Source organism: Furipterus horrens, unplaced genomic scaffold (genome assembly GCF_987537825.1).
Source record: "Furipterus horrens unplaced genomic scaffold, mFurHor1.1.pri manual_scaffold_6, whole genome shotgun sequence".
Classification (NCBI taxonomy): Eukaryota; Metazoa; Chordata; class Mammalia; order Chiroptera; family Furipteridae; genus Furipterus; species Furipterus horrens.
In genome coordinates this window covers 118,026,294-118,049,657 of record NW_028327176.1, presented here as the reverse complement: position 1 = coordinate 118,049,657, position 23,364 = coordinate 118,026,294, and the positions used below count along the sequence as shown (strand labels likewise).

General features: G+C 41.6%; 1 protein-coding gene across 1 annotated transcript in view; it reads left to right on the top strand.

The window, feature by feature from the left end:
* B3GAT2 (beta-1,3-glucuronyltransferase 2) overlaps positions 1 to 23,364 on the top strand; it is a 68,022-nt gene that overhangs the window by 19,733 nt on the left and 24,925 nt on the right. Inside the window, exon 2 of the mRNA XM_090282650.1 lies at positions 17,904 to 18,048. Coding sequence (XP_090138776.1) covers positions 17,904 to 18,048 — 145 coding nt within the window. The remainder of the gene's footprint in view (positions 1 to 17,903; positions 18,049 to 23,364) is intronic.

Genomic DNA, 23,364 nt, shown 5'->3' with positions numbered 1-23,364 from the left:
GCTAATTTTTAATTGTCCACAGTGAGTAATGCTGCTCATGCTTTAGGGTTTTTATTGAGCTATAAGAATTTTCTGTGTGTTCTGAATGCAATTCTTCAGTCAGGTATATGTATTGGGATATTTTCTCTCAGTTGGTGACTTATTTAAATTTTTTAACAGTATCTTTTGGAGAATAGAATATTTAATTTTGAGTAAGAGCAATAGGTGGAATTTTTTAGTGTTCATATTTTTAGGTCCTACCTAAGGAATTTTTGCCTATCCTAAGATCACAAGAGTTTCTCATATATTTTATTCTATAAGTTTTATAACTAGTTTCTGTGTTTAGATCCACAATTCCATTTTAAGTTCACTTTTTATGAATATTATGAGATATAGGGCTCAAAGTTCTCCCCTGTCCCCTTTTTCTCTCTGTCTCTAACAGAGATGTCCATTTGTTCTACCACTATGCATTAAAAAAGACTAACCTTTTCCCCATTGAATTGTTTTGACACCTTAGCCAAAAGAAAAAAAAAAATATGAACCAACTATCTGTAGGAAGGAGTATTTCTGTGGTCTTTAACCTCTTCCAGTTATCTACATGTCTATCTATATACTAAAATCACATTGTCTTGATTACTGTAGTTTTATAATGAGCAGAGAGCCCAAGCTAGCTCCTCCCAGATAGTCCATGCCAGGATTCAAAAACTCATATGCCTTTGAGCAAGTGATATAATTAAATGAAGCTGGCCATGTGTAAGTAGTATTATCGTATTTGTATTAAAACTTAAAGGACTGCCCCAGCTGGTGTGGCTCAGTTGGTTGAGCATCATCCTGCAAACTAAAAAGTCACTGGTTTGATTCCCGGTCAGGACACATGTCTGGGTTGCAGGTTCAGTCCTGCTTGGTGAAGACAAACTGATCAACATTTCTCTCTCACATTGACGTTTCTCTCCCTCTTTGCCTCTCTCTAAAATCAAAAATTAAAATCAAACAACAACAAAAAAAACTTAAAGGACTAAAACTTCAACCTGACTTATATTCATTTATGTTCCTCTCCCTTATATTTCTCATGGTTTTTCTTATTTATAATTGTGTCTTTTATACACATACTTTGCTTATTCAATTTACAGAAACATTCTTGATTTCTATACATACAACTATGTTGCCTCCCTGCTTTCTTGAAATGCGTGACCCATTTGGTGTTTTTCACTTTCCCACTTTGGAGAGAGGATGATCTCCCGTGCCAGCAGAAACTAGCAATGAACAGTGATTGACATGTAGACTCAGCTTTGGGGCTGTGATGGGCATGGGGACTGTGGCAAACAGGGCAGGGCTGGTGCTGCTGACAGGTACAGAGCCTCTTGGTCCACTGTTGCTGTAGTGGAATGCTAGCCTTGTTTGCCAAATTTTCGGAGGGACCCAAAATCTTTGGATTTTTAACACATCTGAATTTAAAACACAAAAACGGCAGGCCAAACCAAACTTTCCTCTAGGGCCACATGTGGCCAAATACTCCAGCTTGTGACTTCTGGTCACATAGTAAATAAGGGCATAGAAAGGGAGCAACACATTGACCTCAGGCTAGAGAATAGGTCTGTGTCATACCTGACTGAGGCGGATAGAGAAGGGATGATCACCTTGGGCATTTTTGAAAGGGATTTCTTTTTTTAATAATAGACTTTATTTTTAAAGCAGTTTTGGATTTATGAAAAAACTGAGACAATATGAGAAAGTTCCCATATACCCACACCCAGTGTCCCTATTATTAACACTTTACATTTATGTGGTATGTGTATTATAATTAATGGATCAATATTAGCTAAAGTCTGTTCTTTACTCAGATATCCATAGTTTTTACCCAGTGTCCCTTCTCCATTCTAAGATCCTGTTCTGGGTACTACATTATATTTATTTTTATTTTTTAAGTATATTTTATTTATTATATTGTTACAATAGTTCCAGTTTTTTCCACTTTGCTCCCCTCCACCCAGCACCTCCCTCCCCCAACAATCGCCCCCAAGTTCATGCCCATGAGTCATACATACAAGCTCTCCTGCCTCACCCTTTCATATATTCTTCTTCTTCTTTTTTAAAAAATAATTAATTAATTTTAACAATAAAAAATAACAATCCCTCCCTCTCAGACTTAACATCCTTTATAATCTTATAAAGGACAATGGGCAAAGGTCTCGAGCTCCTCTAGCTGCTTCAAGCTGGACATGGACATTGTCCTACCTACCCTTGGGTCCAGAAATTCCTAATAAGAGTGGGAGTGTGGAGGGGAGGATGGCCTTCCCACATGGGGAAGGATCATGCAGACTCCAGGTTGGTTGGCTGTCCCCGGACAACGGTGTGCTTGATTTAACAGGCTGGCACTCTTGTTGTATTCTGGAGGCAACAGATTTGGCAACAGGGTTAAAGGACATCATTCAATCCATAACCACTAGATGACAAAAGACAGGGATTAATTTTTCAATGTCCCACATTAGGGAAAAGAAGGGCTTCTTTGGAGGAAGGTGTGCCAGGTACATCTCACCTGTCCAAAAGCCTTTTGCCCATTATACTTAGTTTGGGCTGAGGGAAATATTTTAGGTTTCCCCCCTCTCGGGCCTCTGGGCTCTTTCTGTCTAAGCCTTTAGGACAGAAAAGAGAAAGCAGTTTTAAAGTGAAGTCCACAGACCACTCCATTCTTCACCAACCCAGCCACTTAGTTCAGCCGAACCATTGAGTCTCAGGAGGCAGCAATGCAGACAGGATTAAGTGAGGCCTATACGTACAATCACTCAGGTAATGAGATTGTAGGCTTATGCCCTTTGAAGACAGAAAACATATGTTAATTTATGTAACATAACCCACATACAAGTCTCTAAATCTGTAGGACTGTCTTATTGGAAAGACATCCAGTTGCAAGACACTTGACATTCTTTTTGCCTGTAAATTAAACATCTTTGATAATGCCACACACATAGTTTAACTTTCAAATGAAAACAAATTTTAAATGAAAAGAAAAGAAACTTTAAAGACAGTTAGCTGCACTACTTTATAGTCTACCACTGAGCATTGTGATTCTCCTTGAATCACAATTTTTCTCCCTAAGATTACCCTCCTTGTCATTAAAGGGACTGCATTAAGTCCATTTTTAATTTATCCTGTTTATTTGCATAAACAAAACAAGAGCAGAAAATGATCACTTATGATCTTTAGTTTCACTTTGCTGGAACTTATGCAAGGAACATTTAGGGTGACCTTCAGTCTGCCCTTCAAGGCCCAGAAGCAGAACCACATACCTGGCATTCAGCCTTGCCTGTAAACACCTGTCTTTTCCAAGTCCTTCTGGATTTCCATTGTGCCTTAAGGTCCCATCTAGCCATCTTTCAGGAAAACAACCTTCATTCCTTCCCTGGAAAGATTGCCATGGACCACGCATCCATCCAAGGTACCAGGCCTTTTATCTCGTGGACTTTTATTACCTTTGAAAATCAATCCCAGTTGCTCAGGGCTTTTTGGTAACAACCAAAGCCCAAGCATATCTCCTTTAGGCATGACATTCCAGTCAAAGTCTTAGTTAAAAAAAAAAAAGCAAACAAAAAAAAACCCCTCTATTAACAAGTGGTCTTATTTGTTTTATGCAAAGAAACTTATGGCATTACTTACTTCTTTAGAATGCCAAACTCTGGAGGGACCAGATAGGGAGAAAAATATACAGTGTGAAGGAAAATACTTGTCCTTCTAATATTCACTGAACTTGCATTTCTATTCTTTATATTTTCATTTTCCCCCCACTAAAAATTTTTTTGTTTTGCCATTACAGTTGTCCCACTTTTTCCCCCTCTTGCTTCCCTGCATCCTGCCCCCTCTTCTCCCACATTCAGTCCCCACCCAGTTGTCCATGTCCATGGGTCATTTATATATGTTCTTTGACTAGACCCTTCCCCTTCTTACCCCCTTTTCTCCCTCCCATCTCCCCCTTTGTTACTATTAGTTTATTCCTTGTTTACATACCTCTGGTTCAATCCCGCTCATTTGTTTGTGTTGTTCATTAGTTTCCTGTAATAGGTGATAGCATAAGGTATTTTTCTTTCGTTGTCTGGCTTATTTCACTAAGCATAATTCTCTCTACTTCCAACCATGTTGTTGCAAATGGTAGAAGTTCCTTCTTTCTTTCAGTACTTATTCATTGTCATTTTCCCCCTTTGTACTGGTGTTCCTCTCTGTCTCTCTCTGTTTCTTCATATTCTTAAAGCAGACCCTTTAGCATCTCTTGCAGTGCTGGTTTGGTGGAGATGTATTCTTTTAGCCTTCTTTTGTCTTGGAAACTCCTTATTTCACCTTCCATTTTGAATGAGAGCCTTGCTGGGTAGAGTATTCTTCGTTGTAGGCCTTTGTTTTTCATTGCTTGGAATATTTTTTGCCATTCCCTTCTGGCTTGTAGTGTTTCTTCTGAGAAATCTGATGATAGCCTTATTGGAGTACCCTTGTATGTTATTAGTTGTTTCTCTCTTGCTGCTTTTAGGATTCTCTCTTTGTCTTTGAATGGTGCCATTTTAATTATGATGTGTCTTGAAGTGGGCCTGTTGGGGTTCATTTTCATTGGGACCCTCTGTGCTTCCTGGACTTACATGACTCTTTCTCTGCTTATGTTAGGGAAGTTTTCTGTCATTAGTTTTTCAAAGAGGTTTTCTATCCCTTGCTCTTCTTCTTCTCCTGGAATTCCTATGATACAGATATTATTACATTTCATGTTGTCCTGCAGCTGTCTTAGAACCTCTTCAGTCTTGCTCAGTCTTTTTTCATTTTGTTGCACTGTCTGGGAGTTTTTGTCTAAGTTGTCCTCCAGCTCACTGATCCGATCTTCTGCTTCCTCTAGCCTGCTTTTAATTCCTTCTACTGTGTTCTTCAATTCAGAGATCGTATTCTTCATTTCCTCCTGGCTCTTATTGATAGCTTCCATGTCCTTTTTCATGCTGGTGTAATTCTCAGTAAGTTCCTTGTAGTTTTTCTGGAGTTCTTTGTAGTTTCTGCTGAGCTCATTGAGCTTCTCCATAATCCATGTTTTGAATTCCATATCTGATAGTTTGCTCTCCTGTATTTTATTACATTATATTTAATTGTCTTGTTTCCATAGGTTCCTCTTGGCTGTGACAGTATCTCAGATTTTTCTTGTTGGTGACCTGGACAATTTTGAGGAGCACTGGGTCAGGTATATTGTAGCATGCCCCTCTGTTGGAATATTACTGAGGTTTTTCTCATGCTTAGAATGGGGTTATGGGTTTTGGGGAAGAAGATCACAGAGGTAAAGTGCCATTCTTAGTGCATCATTTGAAGGGTACATACTATCAGCATGATTTATCATCTTAATCTTGATCATCTGGCTGAGGTAGAGCTTATCAGGTTTCTTTATGGTAAAGTTACCTCCCCACCCCCCACCCCTCAGTATTGTTCTCTTTGGAGGGAAATTACTATGTGTAGCCCACACCTGAGGTGTGGGGAGTTATACTCAACCTTCCTGGGTGGTGTGAGGGATATCTCTGTAAATTATTTGGAGTTCTTCTGCATGGGAGATTTATCTATTTCCTATTTGCTTATCTGTTCAGTCATTTAATTATATACTTTTGCTTGTATTAATATTTAGTATTTATTTTATACTTCAGGTGAAAATCCAGTACTACTTTATTTTGTTGCTCAAATTGTTCCAGTTTTGACCATTTGGGGCCCTTTCAGTCGACTCATGTGGCCTTTTACATGCCCCTGTATTGTGCGGAGTTTGTTTGTTTCTGGTTTTTGGTGCGCTTCCTTACTTCTGTCTCTAAAGATACCCCAGGGTCATCCTGTGTCTTTCCTGCCTCTGCCCTAGAATCAACTTCTTCAAGTAGTTTTGGTACTTTTTTTAGAACAGGATTTTAGAAACCAAGATCTAGGTGCTAGGTGGGCTCATTGCTACGGGAGTGCCATTGCTCTGGGCCTCTCAGCTGACAGAGCGAGGAAATGTATGTGTATACAAACCCATGTATATACACATACCTATAACTGTATCTTACCCTGGCTGGTTTGGCTCAGTGGATTGAGCGTCGGCCTGCGAGCTAAGTGTCGCTGGTTCGATCTTCCAGTCAGGGCACATCAGAGAAGGAAAACTCTGATTCCCAAAAACCTCCGCTGCCTTGCGGCATACCTCTTCAGGGGAAAGGCTAAGGGAGTAAACCCCGACAGAAAATCCGGAGCCGGAGTCCCTAAGGCGGTTTGACGTTGTAGTCAACACCGGCAACTCCTGCGGCGCACCTGAAGCCAAGCTGTATTGACTCCGTCTTTCCCTTGGACCCTTCAGCTGCAAAGAGAGGGGGGGTCTGCTGCATGGGCAACAGCAGACCCTCCATATCACCCTGCCCAGGCTCTGTAGCTTCAGCTTCACTGGAGAGGACACTCCAGCGTCATCGCAAGATGTCGATTCAACACGGGAGGAGACAGATACCGTGTCACTCCCGAGTCGGACTGCACAGCCATTCTCGGCGGTGCAGATAGACTCTTAAGAAGCTACACCATCGTCTCTTGAGACGGACGGCTGCCGATGACGATAACTGTATCTATAACCACTTCCACATGAAGCTAAACATGAGCTCATGCTGATGTCTCCAACTCTGTTCCATAACCACAGGGATCATTCTAGCATTTTCTTTGGCTTATCTGTAAGTTCCCACTCCAACAGTGAGAAACCTGGCTCCCAACATCCACTATCCAAAGGGGATTTTGTTTTAAATTAAGGAATGCAATGAAATGCTCCTATCAAGGGCCAGTAGCAATTTTTAAAATTTATTTATTTTTATTGTATTTTTTTCCATTACCCTTTAGTCTCATAATACCCCCTCCCCCACAATCACCACACTGTTGTCCATGTCCATGAGTCCTTTTTCCTTTTCACTCCAATCCTCTAGCCCCTAAGCTCTCCCTCTGTCTAGCTGTCACCTGCTCCCTATCTATGAGTCTGGCTATTTTGCTTATTTGTTCAATTTGTTCATTAGAGTCCACATATGAGTCAAATCATATGGTATTTGTTTTTCTCTAACTGGCTTATTTCATTTAGCATAATGTTATCCAGGTCCATCCATACTATTGCAAAGGATAAATTTTTCTTTTTTAAAGCCGAGTAGTATTCCATTGTGTAAATGCCCCCTAGTTGTGTTATCCACTCATCTACTGATGGACACTTGGGCTGCTTCTATATCTTGGCAATTGTAAATAACACTGCAGTGAACATAGGGATGCTTATGTCCTTTTGAATTAGTGTTTTGGGTTCCTATGGATATATTCCCAGAAGTGGAATCGCTGGGTCAAAAGGCAGATCCATTTTTAATTTTTTGAGGTATCTCCACACTGCTTTCCACAGCGGCTGCACCAATCTGCATTCCAACCAACAGTCCAAAAGGGTTCCCCTTTCTCCACATCCTCACTAGCCCTTGCTTATTGATTTATTGATGATAACCAGTGGATTCAAGACTTAAATGTTAGACCCAAAACCATAAAAATCCTAGAAGAAATTATAGGCAGCAAAATCTTGGATATTGCTCGTAGCAGTATTTTATCGGATATGTCTCCCCAGGCAAGGAAAACAAAAGAAAAAAATAAACGAATGGGACTACATCAGACTAAAACATTTTGTGCAGCAAAGGAAAACATCAACAAAATAAAAAGACAACCCACAGAATGGGAGAACATATTTACCGTTATATCTCATAAGGGGTTAATACCCAAAATTTATAAAGAACTTACAAAACTCAACACCAGAAACACAACCCAATCAAAAAAATGGGCAAAGGACCTGAGTAGACACTTTTCCTAAAAGGACATACAGATGGCCAACAGGCATATGAAAAGATGCTCAACATCACTAATCATCAGAGAAATGCACTTTAAAACCACAATGAGATATCATCTCACACCTGTCAGAATGGCCTGTAGCATTTGAGTTCCTTTCTTCCTGGAAGGTTTTTGGTCTTCTGTCCACATTGGTTAATGCTACTCATGCTGTAGGCTTAGTTCACGTTGATGTCCTCAAGCAAGTCTCAGCAGATCCCAGATCAAGGCAGATTCTCTGCAACATGTTCTCACAGCAACAGCATCTGCCATTGCCACCCTTATCAGAACAGCACTTAAGTAAACTAATTTGGCAGTTAGTTGTGTCATTGCCTTTCCCCCCAGAATGTTGGCTTTGAAGGCAAGGACCATGTCTGCCTTACCTGGCACAACACAGCACTGGACACACATTAGGTACATGATATATACTCAGTGAAAAAATACAGGAGGAGTGGAAGAAATGTTATACTCCATCTTCTACCCAGTGACATAGGAGAGTGGTTGAGACTCCAATATCAGGAACATTTCTGCTTTCTCAAAGTCTCAACTTCTTTAAAGTAATTAGCTTATGTACCTCAAAAGTTTATGCTGTGGATGGTGGTATGTAGAAATCAAAATAGGCAACAACAGTAAAAGTCCAAGGCAATATAGAATCATGTGAAGGGCACTGTGGAAGAAATTGCATTGAGCCAAGTAACAATTGGTTGAAGGAAATAGCTGGGGAACTCATTAAGGGGCAGATCAAGAAAGAGAAAGAGCAGACGTGACATTAATTTTCAGACTTGTTCCAAAGAAAATTTATGGTATGTTGGATCCTGTAGTTTCTGTGTTGAAAAATATCAGATGTTTATGGACAGTGAAATCGGGAAGGACCCCCGGCTTGAGGCCATCACTCCTGAATTCCTTCATCATATTTGCTTTAATTCTTATTCTTATATTTTCTTTAATTCATTGGATCCTGTTGGATTTGGGGTGGGCTTGCTTTTTCCCCCCTGAAATTATTAGTTTAGAAGGCAGTATACCGAGTATAATATTCTTTATTGTTGTTATAATCCCTGAGGTTGCCTATAGCATTTTAAATTTCAAAAGATCAAGAACTTTATTCATTTCCCTTTGGAAAAAATAAAATAAGATTTCACCTAGTGGTATGTCCTAAAGAAAGCTAAAGGCATCTTTTTAACTTTTTCTGTTTTACTCTAAGGGCATTATGATCGCATATGTGTGATCTGAAGGTTTGCACTCCCTGGAGCTGGCTGTTTGCAATTTCTCAAGGAGGGACCAAAAGGATGCAGCTTAAGGCTGCAGGAAGAAAGTTGGCTAAAGAGACAGGAGCTGGTTCTTGGTAAGGGTCACCAGATACCGGCATGCACTACGGTTACCTGCTGCCCTCCTTTTGCACTGCCCGCCCTCTGATGGTTTAAGTGGCATTTAGTCTGGAGGAGTGTAGACGTATACCAAATGCATCTTTTAAATTATTTATTTATTTATTTACTTATTTATTTGTTTTTAGAGAGAAAGAAAGGGGGAAGGAGAAAGAGAGAGACATACATTTGTTGTTCCACTTATTTATGCATTCATTTGTTGATTCTCGTATGTACCCTGACCAGGGGTCGAACCTGCCACCTTGGCATAAGGGGATGATGCTCTAACCAACTGGACTACCTGGCCAGGGCCGCAAATGAATCTTTTGTGTCCTTTTTATCCATTGGGTGTACGGAAATGACTCTGCCAGAAGTGATTTTGACTGGATAACATTGCTAAGCACGTCCTGGCGGGAGGAATACATGACAGTATGGCATTGAATAAATAGGAAGAGAATGCCTTTGGAGATCCGACCTGTTTGTAATATTGTAACTCTTATAAATAATGTGAACTCCTTCCTCTTTATTTTAATATCCAGGGTGTTACTCTTTTGAGATCGGAGCTCACACCAGGCACCTGACATTGTGCCTGTTACCTAACTGCTATTTTATGTTAAGGAAGTAACAAATCTTTTAAATACTGAGAATATTTTAGTTATAGGAAAAGGTTTTACTTTTAACAGTGACAGTCGTTGGTACGTGTTCAGCCCTTTCTGAAAAGAACAAGACTGCCAAGGAATCCTTACCAAGCATAGATTCAGAGAAAAGGACACACAGCAAAGGGTAGAACCCTGGGTGAGATGAAGACGTTCTGTAAATAGCTGTGCTATTTCCCTTTGGAATGTCTGGCACACTCTATATAGTACCGTGGTTGTGTTGTGAGGGACTGTGTATCTGGTTTGGGGGTGCAGCATGCTAAACTGAGCTCAGAGCCACATGGATGTGGCAGGGCACCTGGAGGTGTCTGAAGTTTTAAACTCTCTAAATGACAAACGTCGTTATTTAGCATGCTTGGAAACAGAATCCTGCCACATCACTTGCATTCAAATAGCCATCGCTTCACCTTTAACAACATGACATTCTGGGGAGGAAAAAAAAAAAGCGTGAACAAACGTCAGTGATGAGAAATCTGGAGTGTGCTAAGCAAAATCTCTTTTCTAACGTGAAACTGACACAGAAATGTCCAGTTTTGCTTCTTTGATTCATCTCATTACCTAGAACCCTAGGCCATTCCGTAGTCTCTGGACACAATCCCATGTGTCTTTCATGACATAACTTGCATGAAAAAGCCGGCCACAAGGCACTTAATTGTTTCCTTATGAGTGGTCCCACAGTTATGGTTTATTATATTCCCTTTTATGGTAGTTTCTCTTTTTCCATTTTAATAATATTTTTGCCTTCTGTTGTTTTATGATCTGTTCTCTTTGATTGTGAGCTTGTCCCTTGCCCAGCACAGGCACATACTGATGGCTTGTTACATGTGGAACACATTGCAGTTACTACCAGCAGTTGGCACCTGCTGTTTGCAGGGGACAGCCTATGCATTCTCAAGAGGACACACACACGAGTCTGAGATGGGGTCTGCTTATCAGTTTTTCACAGATTTGAACATTTAGTGCAACTGGGCAAAAGTAGTTCGTGAGATGAAAAATTATAGACAGTTTAAGGAAATATCATAAAGAACACAGTACTATTTTTAGTGCCAGAGGCCATTTTGTTAATTTAAGGAAAAACATATGTATTAGTTTTAAGTTGGTTTCTTAGTGTGTTTGGCCTGTTTTATATCTAAGACAAAAACGGCTGAAATGATTTTATTTTCAGTGGTGTGGGAGGGAATAGGAGTCTGAAGGTGGAGTGACTTGGAAAAGAGCTGTATTTTTGTGAAAATTTTAGTGGATTTTCTGGTTTTTTCCCCCACAAGTGGAGAAGAGCTAGGATGCAAAAGCATTAAGTGCTATTATTGATTAAAGAGTTAAATCACTAAAATATTACTGAGAGAAATGAAAGATCTCAGTAAATGGAGAGATAGATCATGTCCATGCATTAGAAGACTCAGTGTGGTTAAGATGTCAGTTCTCAACAAATTGATGTGCTGAAATGGACAAACTGGCTGGGAAACTCATATGGAAATGAAAAGGAGTTAGGACAGTCAAAACAACTTTTGGAAGGCTAACACTACCTGGCTTCCAGAGTTATTATAAAGCCATAGTAAGTCAAGATAGTGTGATGATATTAGTATCAAAATCACCAGATGGACCAGTAAATCAGAGGAGAATGCCAGAAATAAGCTCACACATATATGACAACTGATTTTTGACAAAGTTGCAAAGGCAACTCAGTTATTCTGAGACAAATAGATAAGATTGAAACAGTTGAACCTCCATATGCAGAAGAAACTTCCATTGGTCCCTCATACCATGTATGCAGATTAGCTCAAGCATATCATACTCTAAATGTGAAAGTTTTAGGTAGAAAACCCCTGTGACTTGGCTTAGGCAAATATACCTGAGCTATAGCACTGAAAGCAGGATCCATGAAAGAACAGTTGATGAACTGGACATCATTAACACCAAAAGCTTCTGTTCTCCAAAAAACACTATTATGAGAATGAAAAGATGAGCCACAGACTAGGAGAAAATACTTAATAATCATGTATCTGAGAGAGGACTTGTATTCAGGTATGCAGACTATATTGAACTCTCAAACATCAATAGGAATAAAATAAACAATAAATTTTTTAATAGGCAAAAATTTGAACAAATAGTTTACCAAAGAAGTGATACAGATGGCAAATAAGCACATGAAGAGAACTTGGCATCATTAGTCATTAGAAAAATACAAATTAAGACCACAGTGAGAGACTACTAATATCTATTAGAATGACCAAAATTAAACACTGACCATACCAACTGTTAGAATGTGGAGCAACTGAAACTCTCTTAAATGCTGGCGGGAATGTAAAAGTGGCACAACTACTCTGGAAAATAACTTGGTGGTTTCTTAAAAAGTTAAATGCATACCCACTTGGATCCAGCCATTCCACTTTTAGGTATTTATCAGAGAAAAAAAAGTCCACATAGACTGTACACAATATTATAGCACTTTTATCTGTAATAGCTAAAAGCTTGAAACAACTTTCCATCAACAGGTGAATGGATTTTTAAAAACCATAAGCAAACAAAAAAACTGTGGCACGTTCATAGAACAGAATGTTGTTTGACAATATAAAGGAATGAACTGTGGATACATACTACAGCACGGATGAATAACCATATAGTTATGCTGAATGAAAGACAAATCTTTTTTAAAAGAGTATATGCTGTATGATTCCATTCATATAACATTGTATGAAATGCAAGCTAATCAATAGTGATAGAAAGGAGATGGGTGGTTGCCTAGGGGTAGGGGATGTAGAGGGAGAGGGATGGAATTAAAAAAGGGCACCAAGAAACTGGGGTGGTGGAGATGTTTCTTATCTTCCTTGTGATGGTGGTTTCATGACTATATACATCTGTCCAGTCGTATCAAATTTTACTGCATTTTATTTTTTCAGGGGTCCCAAGACCACCCACGCTAGATGATTTACTAGGACTCACAGCACTCAGCATATAGTTAGTTGTTCAGTAAGTCCTCTTCTAACATCGTTGATAGATTCTAACATGAGACTGACACAGAAATGATGTGTAACAAAACCATTTTTACCATAGGTGAGTTGATATAAACAAGAGTTAAGTACCTACAAAATCTCATCAAAGTTATAACCAAACCAAGTTGAACAAAATGACATTATTTGAGGACTTGTGGCTAAGATATATTACAGTGACACAGTAAGGATACATAGCCAGATCCGTGAGGGGAGAAGACATCAGGAAGCATCTGGAGGACTCTGTGCAGGCTTCCAGTGTCCTCTACCTCCCAGGAGGGGTCATATGAGCATGCCTTCCCTCCAGCAAAAATGTAGCCATGGTTGTAGAGTGTTTTTGCCCAGGGAAACCCATTTAAGGGTCAGGGTTTTTACTGGAGTCTGGGCACATAGGCAACCCCCTGCCCACCGTATTTCAGGTTTACAAAGGAAAGCAGGTGTTCAGTACCCTAGGCAGGCAAAATGATTTTATTAGTGTAGGGATTATTTCAAAAGCCAGGCTTTCAGATGCCAGCCTAGGCTTAGCCTTGCGTGCAGGCCTTTCTAAAGATAAGTGTTAGGACTGTTAATTCTTTCCCGTAGTCAGTTATACTTCAGTAAAACTTTTAAAAATGTTTTTGTTTTTCTTTAAATCATTTTTTATTTTTCAATTACAGTGTACATACCATATTATATTAGTTTCAGGTGTACACTCCAGTAATTAGACATTATATAACTTACTAAGTAATCATCCCAATAACTTGACACCATACATAGCTATTAGAATATTAACTACATTTCCTATGCTGTCCTTTACATCCCTGTGACTATTCTGTAACTGCCAATTTGTACTTCTTAATCCCTTCATCTTTTTCACCCATTTCCCTGACCCTCCTCCCATCTGGCAACCATCAAAACATTCTCTGTGATTTCCAGCCAAGATGGAGGCATAGACAGACACGCTGCGTCTCCCTCCAGAACAAAGAAGGAATACAACTACCGCAAAACTAGAAACAACCAGAAGTTCCAGAAAATCAAACTGCATGGAAGTCCAGCAAACAAAGATATAAAAAAGGAATACTCATCCAGACAGGTAGGAGGGGCGGAGCTGGGGTGGAGAGGACGCAGTGTGATGGCAGCAGCAGTGGCGGCAGCAGCGGTGGCAGTGGCAGGCTGGCAGAAAGCACAGTCACACATTTTAAAAAATCAGGAGGGACACCCGGGGAGCATTCCCAGCTCCTCACTGGACTTTGCAGCCCACGGTCCCAGCACCGGGGAAAATCAAGCCTCATTGCTTCTAACTGTGCAGACCAGTGGGGGTTGGGGTGGTGGCAGAAACTGCTGGTCTCAGCAGAGTCTGCTTGTTTAAAGGGCCCCCATGGTCCTAGAACATCCTTAGACCCACCCACTCTGGGAACGATAGCCAGGGCAGCAGCTAGAGGGGTGCCAGTCCAGTGCAGAAGTGGGAGAGGTGCTTGGAAAAGGGGCGAGTGCTGGGCAGACAGCATTGTTCCCTCTCAGACCCCTACCCAACATACAGTGCCACAACATGGTGAAACAGGTCGCCCTGCACTGACGAATCCCTAAGGCTCAATCCCTTACAACATAACAGGAATGACAGCTCTACCTGGGATGCAGAGGCAAACAAACACAGGAGCCTGTCAGAATGAGGAGACAGAGAAATATGGCCCCAAAGGGGAAACAGATCAAGGTTTCAGTGGGAGAACTAAGGGACGAGGAGATAGCCAACCTAATAGATGAGGAGATAGACAACTAACAGACACAGAATTCAAAACACTGGTGATAAAGATGCTCACAGGCTTCACAGATATTCTTGAGTACGGCAAATGCATAAGAGAAGATGTGAAGGCTATGCTATGTGAAATGAAGGAAAATTCACACAAAACCAATGGTGAAGGGGCGGAAACTAGGGTTCAAATCAGTGATTTGGAACAAAAGGAAGAAAGAAAACAGTCAACCAGTGCAGAACAAGGAAGCAAGAATTGAAAAAAATGAGGAAAACTTCCCAAATTTTGTGAAGGAGATGGACATACAGGTCCAGGAAGCACGGAGGGTCCCTGGCGAGCTGTACCCAGAGGGGACCACACCAGGACGCATCATGACTGAGATGCCAAAGGTGAAAGATAAAGACAGAGTCCTGGGGGCAACAAGAGAGAGGCAGAGAGTTGCCTACAGGTGGGTGCTTATAGAACTGTCAGCTGATTTCTCAGAGGACACTTTGTAGGCAAGAAGGGACTGGCAAGCAGTACTCAATGTGATGAAAAGCAACCTACAACCAAGATTACTCTATCCAGCAAACCCATCATTTGGAATGGAAGGGCAGATGAAGTGCTTTCTAGACAAGGTGAAGCTAAAGAAGATCATCATCACCAAGCCATTATTATATGAAATGTCAAAGGGACTTACTGAAGAAAAGGAGATCAAAACTATGAACACTAAAATGACAACAAACTCACAACTATCAACAACTGAATCTAAAAAATAAAAACAAAATTCAACTAAGCAAACCAGAATAGGAAAAGAATCATAGGTTTGGGGATCATTTGGAGGGTTATCAGCTGGAAGCGGGGAGGGGGAGAAATGGGGAAATGGTACAGGGACTAAGAAGCATAATTGGTAGGAACAAAACAGACAAGGGGATGTTAAGAATAATATAGGAAAGGGTGAAGCCAAAGAACGTATATGCACAACCCATGGATATGAACTAAGGGGGGTGGGATTCCTAGACGGTAGAGGGGTACTGGGCAGAGGGGAGCAAAGGGGAAAAAAATTGGAACTACTGTAACAACATAATGAAATATACTAAAAAAATTCTCTGTATCTATGCATCTGTTTCTGTTCTGCTTATTCATTTATTTTGTTTTTAGATTCAATTTTTGATAGATATGTATTGCATTTTATTTTGTTAATATTTTTTATTTTTCCTCTTCCTCCCCCTCCCTCTTAAAGAAGACCCTTTAACACTTCATAAAATACTGGTTTGGTAGTGATGAACTCCTTTAGCTTTTTCTAGTCTGGGAAGTTCTTTAGCTGTTCTTCGATTCTAAATGATAGCTTTGCTGAGTAGAGTAATCTTGGTTTTAGGTCCTTGCTTTTCATCACTTTGAATATTTCTTGCCAATCCCTCTGGCCTGCAAAGTTTCTGTTGAAAAATCAGCTCACAGTCTTATAGGAGCTCCCTTATAGGTAAATAACTGCTATTCTCTTGCTGCTTTTAAGGTTCTTCTCTCTTTATCTTTATCTTTAACCTTTGACATTTTAATTATGTTGTGTCTTGGTGTGGGCCTCTTTGGGTTCATTTTATTTGGGAGTTCCTGTGCTTCCTGGACTTGTACATCTATTTCCTTCACCAACTTGGGGAAGTTTTTGGTCATTATTTTTTCAAATAGGGTTATAATCTCTTGTTCTTTCTCTTCTCCTTCTGCCACCCCCATAATGCAAATGTTGGTACACTTGAAGTTGTCCCAGAGGCTCCTTACACTGTCTTCATTATTTTTGGATTCAATTTTCTTTTTCCTGTTCTGATTGGATGTTTTTTGCTTCCTTATATTCCAAATCACTGATTTGATTCTTGGCTTCATCTACTCTATTATTGATTCCCTGTAAATTATTCTTCATTTCAGTATATACTTCAATATACCTCAGTAGAACTTTTTTAAAAAAATCATGTATGTCAGTATGAGCTAGCACAATGCACAGTGATTAAGTTATTGAAACATGGGTAGACTTAAAAAATAGTAATTTCAGATTTGGGAAGACCGGTGAGAATGTCATTACTTGGAGTGCTCCATGCCCTTAAGTCTTGTTGGAATGAGGTGGAATATTAATAAATATATAAATTGGGATGCTTGGCAAATGGGAGCATCTAATTATTTTTAATCTTTAATAATTTGACTTTTCATTTGAATTACATTTGAAAATCTTTCTCAAATATATAATTTTCCTTTCTTTCATAAAAAAAATTTCCTTGATTGATAATCATTATTTTAACTGTTGGTTACTGATCATGACTCAGTTCTATAGCAAATGAAAGGTAAAGCACTGGTGTTGAGATTATAATTGTCTCAAGAACAGCAATGCCTCTCGCTGCTGTGCAGGTTGTGCCCTGTCCAGGGACACACCCAGCCAAGAGGGTGAGTGGAGCTGGAATCCAGCCGATACTTTCATGGCTAGGCCCATGAGCCATGGTCCCCAGCCTGGAGTCTGTCTGCCTGAGAAAGGGGCAACTTTTTCTAGTTTGCCAAAGGTGCCATGTGGGCTGATGATGACCCTGCAAACACACACCAGGACCAAGGTGGTGGTTTTCCCCCCGAAGCTGCCCAGTATCATCGGGCTTTCTTGTGAACATGTCTCTCCCTTTGAGGAAATCCAGCAAATAACTCTCAATTGAGGGTTGTCTTTAACCAGAACTCTGCTTGTTACAACAGTGTGTACTGGGAGAGGACCAGCTACTTCAACTGCCTTTGTAAAGCGTTTTCTTCTATAATTTGGGCCAATTGCTGTTAAAAGACAGGCAAATTTAGGGTATGTTTTTCTTTTTTGTCACCCAGGAGAATGGCTGGTGTCTTGTCTGGACCCCATCATTAATGTTCCCAGCTATGGTTTCTGTGTGTCTAAATCAATAAAATGTTTAGAGAAAGGCAATTCCTGTGGCTCCTCTGAGTAAAATTTTTGCTGTTACTGAGTAGTCAAGTTTCCTAAAGAGGAACTAAACCTTCTCACTTCTGAGACACAGAGTGTTGTTTAAAAGATTCAACTTTGAAACAAATAGGAAATATTTGACAGTCACATGTAGCTTCCAATAATTGATGTTCAGATATTGACACCCACTTCAGTTCCCTTATTCTAAACCAGAGGCTTGGTTTATGTCTGAGGAACACACAGCTGATGGCTGAGCAGACAGACAATAATCGGGGAGCAGTTGGTCAGAAGGGCTGTGTGTGGAAACCCTCAACTTTTGGAAATTGACACCACCCCCACCCTTTCTCATTTCTTCTACATGGCTCACACTCTCCCTCACTTCATGTTCTTTTCCCAAAGGAAACTTAAACCAAGTCTCTTTCCCCTTTTTATAGATGCGAACCACTCGCAAGGTCTCTGTCTGGCCAGTGGGCCTGGTTGGTGGGCGACGCTATGAACGTCCATTGGTGGAAAACGGCAAAGTCGTTGGTTGGTACACCGGCTGGAGAGCAGACAGGCCTTTTGCCATCGACATGGCAGGTGAGGAGTATGGATGGTGACATTTGCTTCTGCCTGATTGTCCTTACAGACATTCCCATTTGTGCCAGGGCACTAGATGAAGGAAGCTTTAAAAGACCACTTTGGTTAAAACTCTGGGTCACATCATATTCAGCAAACTATTTAAACCTTTAAAACAGGCACTTTGGTTAGTTCAAGTGGAAATTTATTTTCAGGGTGACTAGAAAATACTCATTCTGTTCCATTTTGCCACCTGTCTGTGCAATCTTCCTTCTATCCAACAAATGCTTATGTGCTAGGCGCTAGGTTGGGCATCAGGATTCAGTGGTGAGAACTGCACCTGGCCCCTACCTTTTGGTACCTGTGTCTAGAAGTCCAATTTTTTAGAGTAAATCACATGCTTATTGAGGTGGGCAAAGGGGGAAGGAAATGGGACATCTGTAATAGAGTCAACAATAAAAGCAAAGTTAAAAAAATGATAAGAAATTGACAAACCAATCAATTTAGGGCTTTTTGATACTAGCTAAAATATAAAATTGGATTATTGGTTTTTCAAGCATTTATTAATTTTGAGTATAACTGTACTTAAAAGTTTTTCATTCTCTAACCAAGCAATTGAATTAAATAAGATGTGCAGATCACAAATTCTAAAATGCTACTTGATCCTAAAGTGACTTATTTTCTGTGGGTCCTATGAAATGATGCCTGTGATAACTGTGGAAAGATGCTGTTTGAAACATGAGGCTTAGAGGCAAAACAAAAAAGTCACCAACATCTATAACCCAGAAGATGAAGGCACAAAGGCTTCAGAATTGAGCTCATCAATCTTCAGCCCTGCGACACTGTTCTGTCTGTCAGCCTGTGCTTGGCCAACCTTTTGTGGAGAGTTTTGTACTGCAGTCAGAATCCCTATGCTCGGAATTCTGATGGGATAAAGGCTGTGTTCTGAGCTGGGTTCATCACTTTTATTCTGACAATACTATACATTTGAGCAAGCAAGCTTATGAAGAATACCAGCAGCGTGAGCCATTGGGGAAGCTCTTGTGGATGGCAGCGTGGACAGTCTGTCACCCTGTGTCACAGGAGAAGACGAACTGGGATATTTTTACTCAGTGTTGAATAAACATTTTCTGAGTGTCAGTTTTGTGGGGCTGTCATTGTTTCTTAACGCCAAGGACAGTCTAGATCCCTTACCCTCTCCCAGGCCCGCCCCCCCGCCCCCCGCTTCCTGACTGCTCCGTCCCTCTTCTAACCCCAGCCCAATGCTTGGTCCTCAGTTCTTGCAGCGCCAGAGCTGAGCTGGCATCTCACCCAAAGCATTTACCTGAAGGCACACAGAGAGGTAGGTCAGCCCTACTTGGAAGGTCCCAGGGATTGTCAGAAGAGGCCTTTGTTCAATCCAGCCTGATTCTGTCGCTCTGAAAATACAAGGCCGACCATATTGTGTCTTTGGAGAATCAGGTTTCCGGCTGATCAGACATGTGCGTAACCTTGAACAGAAAACTTGGCGACCATTAGACAAAGTCTTTCACTTCTCTGGGACTTCCTTTCCTCATGTAGAACAAAGCAATGACGTGAATGGCCACGGAGGCCTCCTCTAATGTAGTCTTTCTTTTCCTGTCTTCCCACCTTGGGAAGCTCAAAGAAAAGCCCAGTTCCTTGGAGTCTAAGTGAAGAATGTGACTGCTGAAGCAGCCCGCTGACAGACACTTGGTTCTTACCTTCCCCAGAGCCTTGCTTCAACACAGACTCCCCAGGCATGTCTCCTTAGACACGGAATCTCAGCCTGTTACCCTGTAAGGTAACATCAAGGGCAGGCGACTTGGATGAGTCTTTCTGGATTTTGCCTTATGAACTTTGTGTAGATGATTAAGTAGCCAGGCAATCCATTGAACATATTTGCATTGATTTCCCCCCAGGATTTTTAGATCCAAATAGGTATATCTAAAATTCAAGAAAGGCACATGGGTTTTGTGCATTAGGCCTGGCTTGTGACAAGTTATTTGATGCTCTTTCACTGCCAAAATCTCTGGGAAACCTTTCTCCATGGCATGACTGATGTTTGGATTTTTCTGAACATTTCAATATATTTTCAAGGCATAATATAAGACAGATTATAAAATACGAGTGATTTGCTTGTTTTATATTAATTATCCTTGTTTTAAAATAGAAATAAATTTCTGTCTCTAGGAAAACAACTTTTGTCACACTAAATTGTTTTCTGCATTTCACACACGAACTTGCTTTGTAAATTAGTTTTCAGTAAATGACTGATACTGATATTTTTGGAAGCCTTACGGTGAGAGTGATTTGGTTGATAGGCTAAATTAATGATTCTGATTTTGAGGCAGTTTGTTCTGATTCTAAATCTTGAAAATTCACAGCTTTACTTAGATTCCACATAAGACTCATATTCTCGGTGAGAAGGAGGAGACCTTCTGGATCTTCATGTGCAAACGATACTCCTCACCTCATTTGCAGGTGGCATGCACAACACACCCACCCACCACGTCTGGAAAGAGAATGAGGCTGGTAGCCTGCTTCCCTGCCACACCCACGCCAGTCTGAGCAGCATGACTTAGGAAGTGGTCTGAGACTGTTGAGTGAACGGCGGCCTCTCTCGGATTTTCACGAGCTGATTAAGAAACACAAAACTTAAAAGAGCCAAAATGTTAACATCTCCAGAGCTGCTTTGCTTTGAGGGGTTGGGCACATTCAGGAAAAAGCCCCTCAGGGTCTGTCCTGTTTGTATCTCTGTGAAGTCACAGAAGCTTATTTGAGTACAAGTTGTCAGGACCGGAATGTTTCATGTCATTCACAGAGTTTGACTCTGCGTCTGTATTCAGCCATGTTGGACTTCGCAGATGCTCTTTTTGCTCTCAGATGAGGAAACGTTGTTTTGACATGATCTTGTATGCACGACGTTGCTGGCAGAAGGCAAGATGATTTCTGTTGCCCCGGAGGGGAAATTTTTAAAAATCTTTCTAATGATTATTGAAAAATGAATGAAGATACGCATCCACGCGATGGAAAGAAAGCACCAGAGGCAGCCCTGGCCCTGGCAGCAACGTGCAGTGGCTCTCACTGTTGGTGGATGGGCACGCTGCTCTGCCAAGCCAGCAAGGCCCGGGAATATCTCTGCTGGGCTGTACCTCCCTCGGTCTCCAATTCCTACCCATTGGGCACCTGACCACTAGCTAGTTCTTGTTGACCAACAGCAGGGCAGTCCACACAAAGTTTTTAGCTCTGTTTTGAGGTCAAGGAGTTACTTTGAAATGAGGCTCACTGGCCACTTCTGGGGGCAGGGAGGGGGTTGTCAATAAGGACCGTGGCTTGAAAGAACCGAGCTTAATGTTCAGCCTCTCCAGGAAGTATAGATTTGTTCAGATCCAGAACTCAAGGCTGGGGTATTTACTTTGAAGTCTCAACCTTTGCCTGAGGAGGTGAGCAGGCTCTGCGCTCCTCTAATGACGGTCTCTGCAGTCTCCAGTTGAGTGCCTGGCACGCAGGAAGGACTGTATTCCTGTACAAATCCACCTGAGTGTGCTGCAGTTCAGCTCTGGCACTAACCACCCAGAGTTAGCACAGACCCTGCAAGTTAGAGGGCATGGTCCTCTTAACAAGAAAAACTGCCCTTCAGACACCACCCACACTGGAGTGGGGGGGGATCCCCAGGCCACCTGTACTCCTGACAAACTGACTGTAAATTTGATGTTTCCCACAACCCTCGATAATACACTACAAGGGCTCACAGAGCTCAGAATAGTGTTTACTTATTATTACATTTCTAATATAAAGGACATGAAAAGGCACATGGGATTGAGGCCTGGGAGAGAACCCAGGGCCTCTGTGCCTTTTCCTCATGGCATCAGGGTGCATCACCCTTTCAGCATGTTAATGATCATTCAGTACCCGGAAGTCCCACTGACCTCTCATGTTGAGAGTATTTACTGGGGCTTCATTACAGAGGCGTGATTGATTACATCTGTGGCCTTGTGATTGAACTCAGTTTCTAGCTTCCATCCCCAGAGGTTGGGATGGCCCCAAGTTCTGACCTTCTAATCCTGTGGTTGGTTTTTATGGTAACCAGCCCCCATCCTGAAACTACCTAGGGGCCCACTGAGAGCAACCTCATTAAGCATAACACAGTCACTCCCGTCACTCAGGAAATTCAGAGGGTTTTACAAGCTTTTTGTCAAGAATCTGGCACAAAGACATGACAGATTTTTTATTGTACCACAGGCTCAGTAACGGATCACTCTCTTACCGTAAAAAACTATCTCCTGCATTCTCATTGTACCAGTGCTTTCATTCACCCAGCAGTGATGTCTCAGGGTCACTCTGAGTGTTGCCTGTGGACTCCTTCACTGACTAATGAAAATGCGACATGGTAAAGTGATAAGACTGTTCCTCGTGTGCGGCCTACAAAGGGATGAGAAGTCTGGGAGGACTCCCAGCGTTCCGGCCCCGAGCCCTGTGGACGCGACTGCATCCACACCTGGGAGTGGACCGGCTCCCCCAGGGATGCCCTGTTGTGGCCTAGGATTGCTTCCAGGGAGCAGTCATTTAACGTGGCTGCCAGAGGAGGAGCCAGGGACCGGGACGAGGCCCACCAAGAGGGTGTTGGGGTGGGCACGTGACAGCTGTCCCTGGAAAGCCGAGGCGGGTGCATCGCGAATTTGGGTGTGGGATACCCCCTGTCGCGGGCGTGGAAGAGGAAGGGGCTCGTGAGTGTGAAAGTGGTGGCGTTGGCGTGGCTGAGAGCAACGAGGGCCTTGTGGACTGTCCCCAGGAGCAAGGGTACAAGGAAGTGGGGGGGAGGACCTGAATTCCAGAGGACAAAAGATCAGCAAAGTTGTCTGAGGAAAGGTCCCAGGAGAGCAAGGAGGGAGCGGAAGTTCATTCCCTCCAAGGGCTGAGGAGGCTCCGTTTGGGTGGGGGAGGGGGGCTGCGGTAGTGGGGTGGCTGTGGTGCTGTGGGCGTTACACAATCACTTTTAGGCATTTATCACGTTGTAAGAAGCTATTTCAGATTCTGCCCATAAACCAGCAGAAGTTAAGATCTTTTTAACACTGTTGTCTGGTATGGTGATGACGTACCTTGAACTTAATTTTGGTTTAGTTTTAATTGGTGCAATGTGTTGTATTATGTGAGTTGCAAGTAAGTGCAGGAAATGGGGTGATCTTGCGTAATTAGAACATTCTGTTAACCAGAATACCAGTTGTATAAAAGAAGGAATCTGCATTTTAGGAAGAAAGATCACATTCCTTTACTAAATAGTCTCCAGGCTCCAGATCTACTGTGGGCCTGCCATCCGTATAGAGGGTTGTGGAGCTT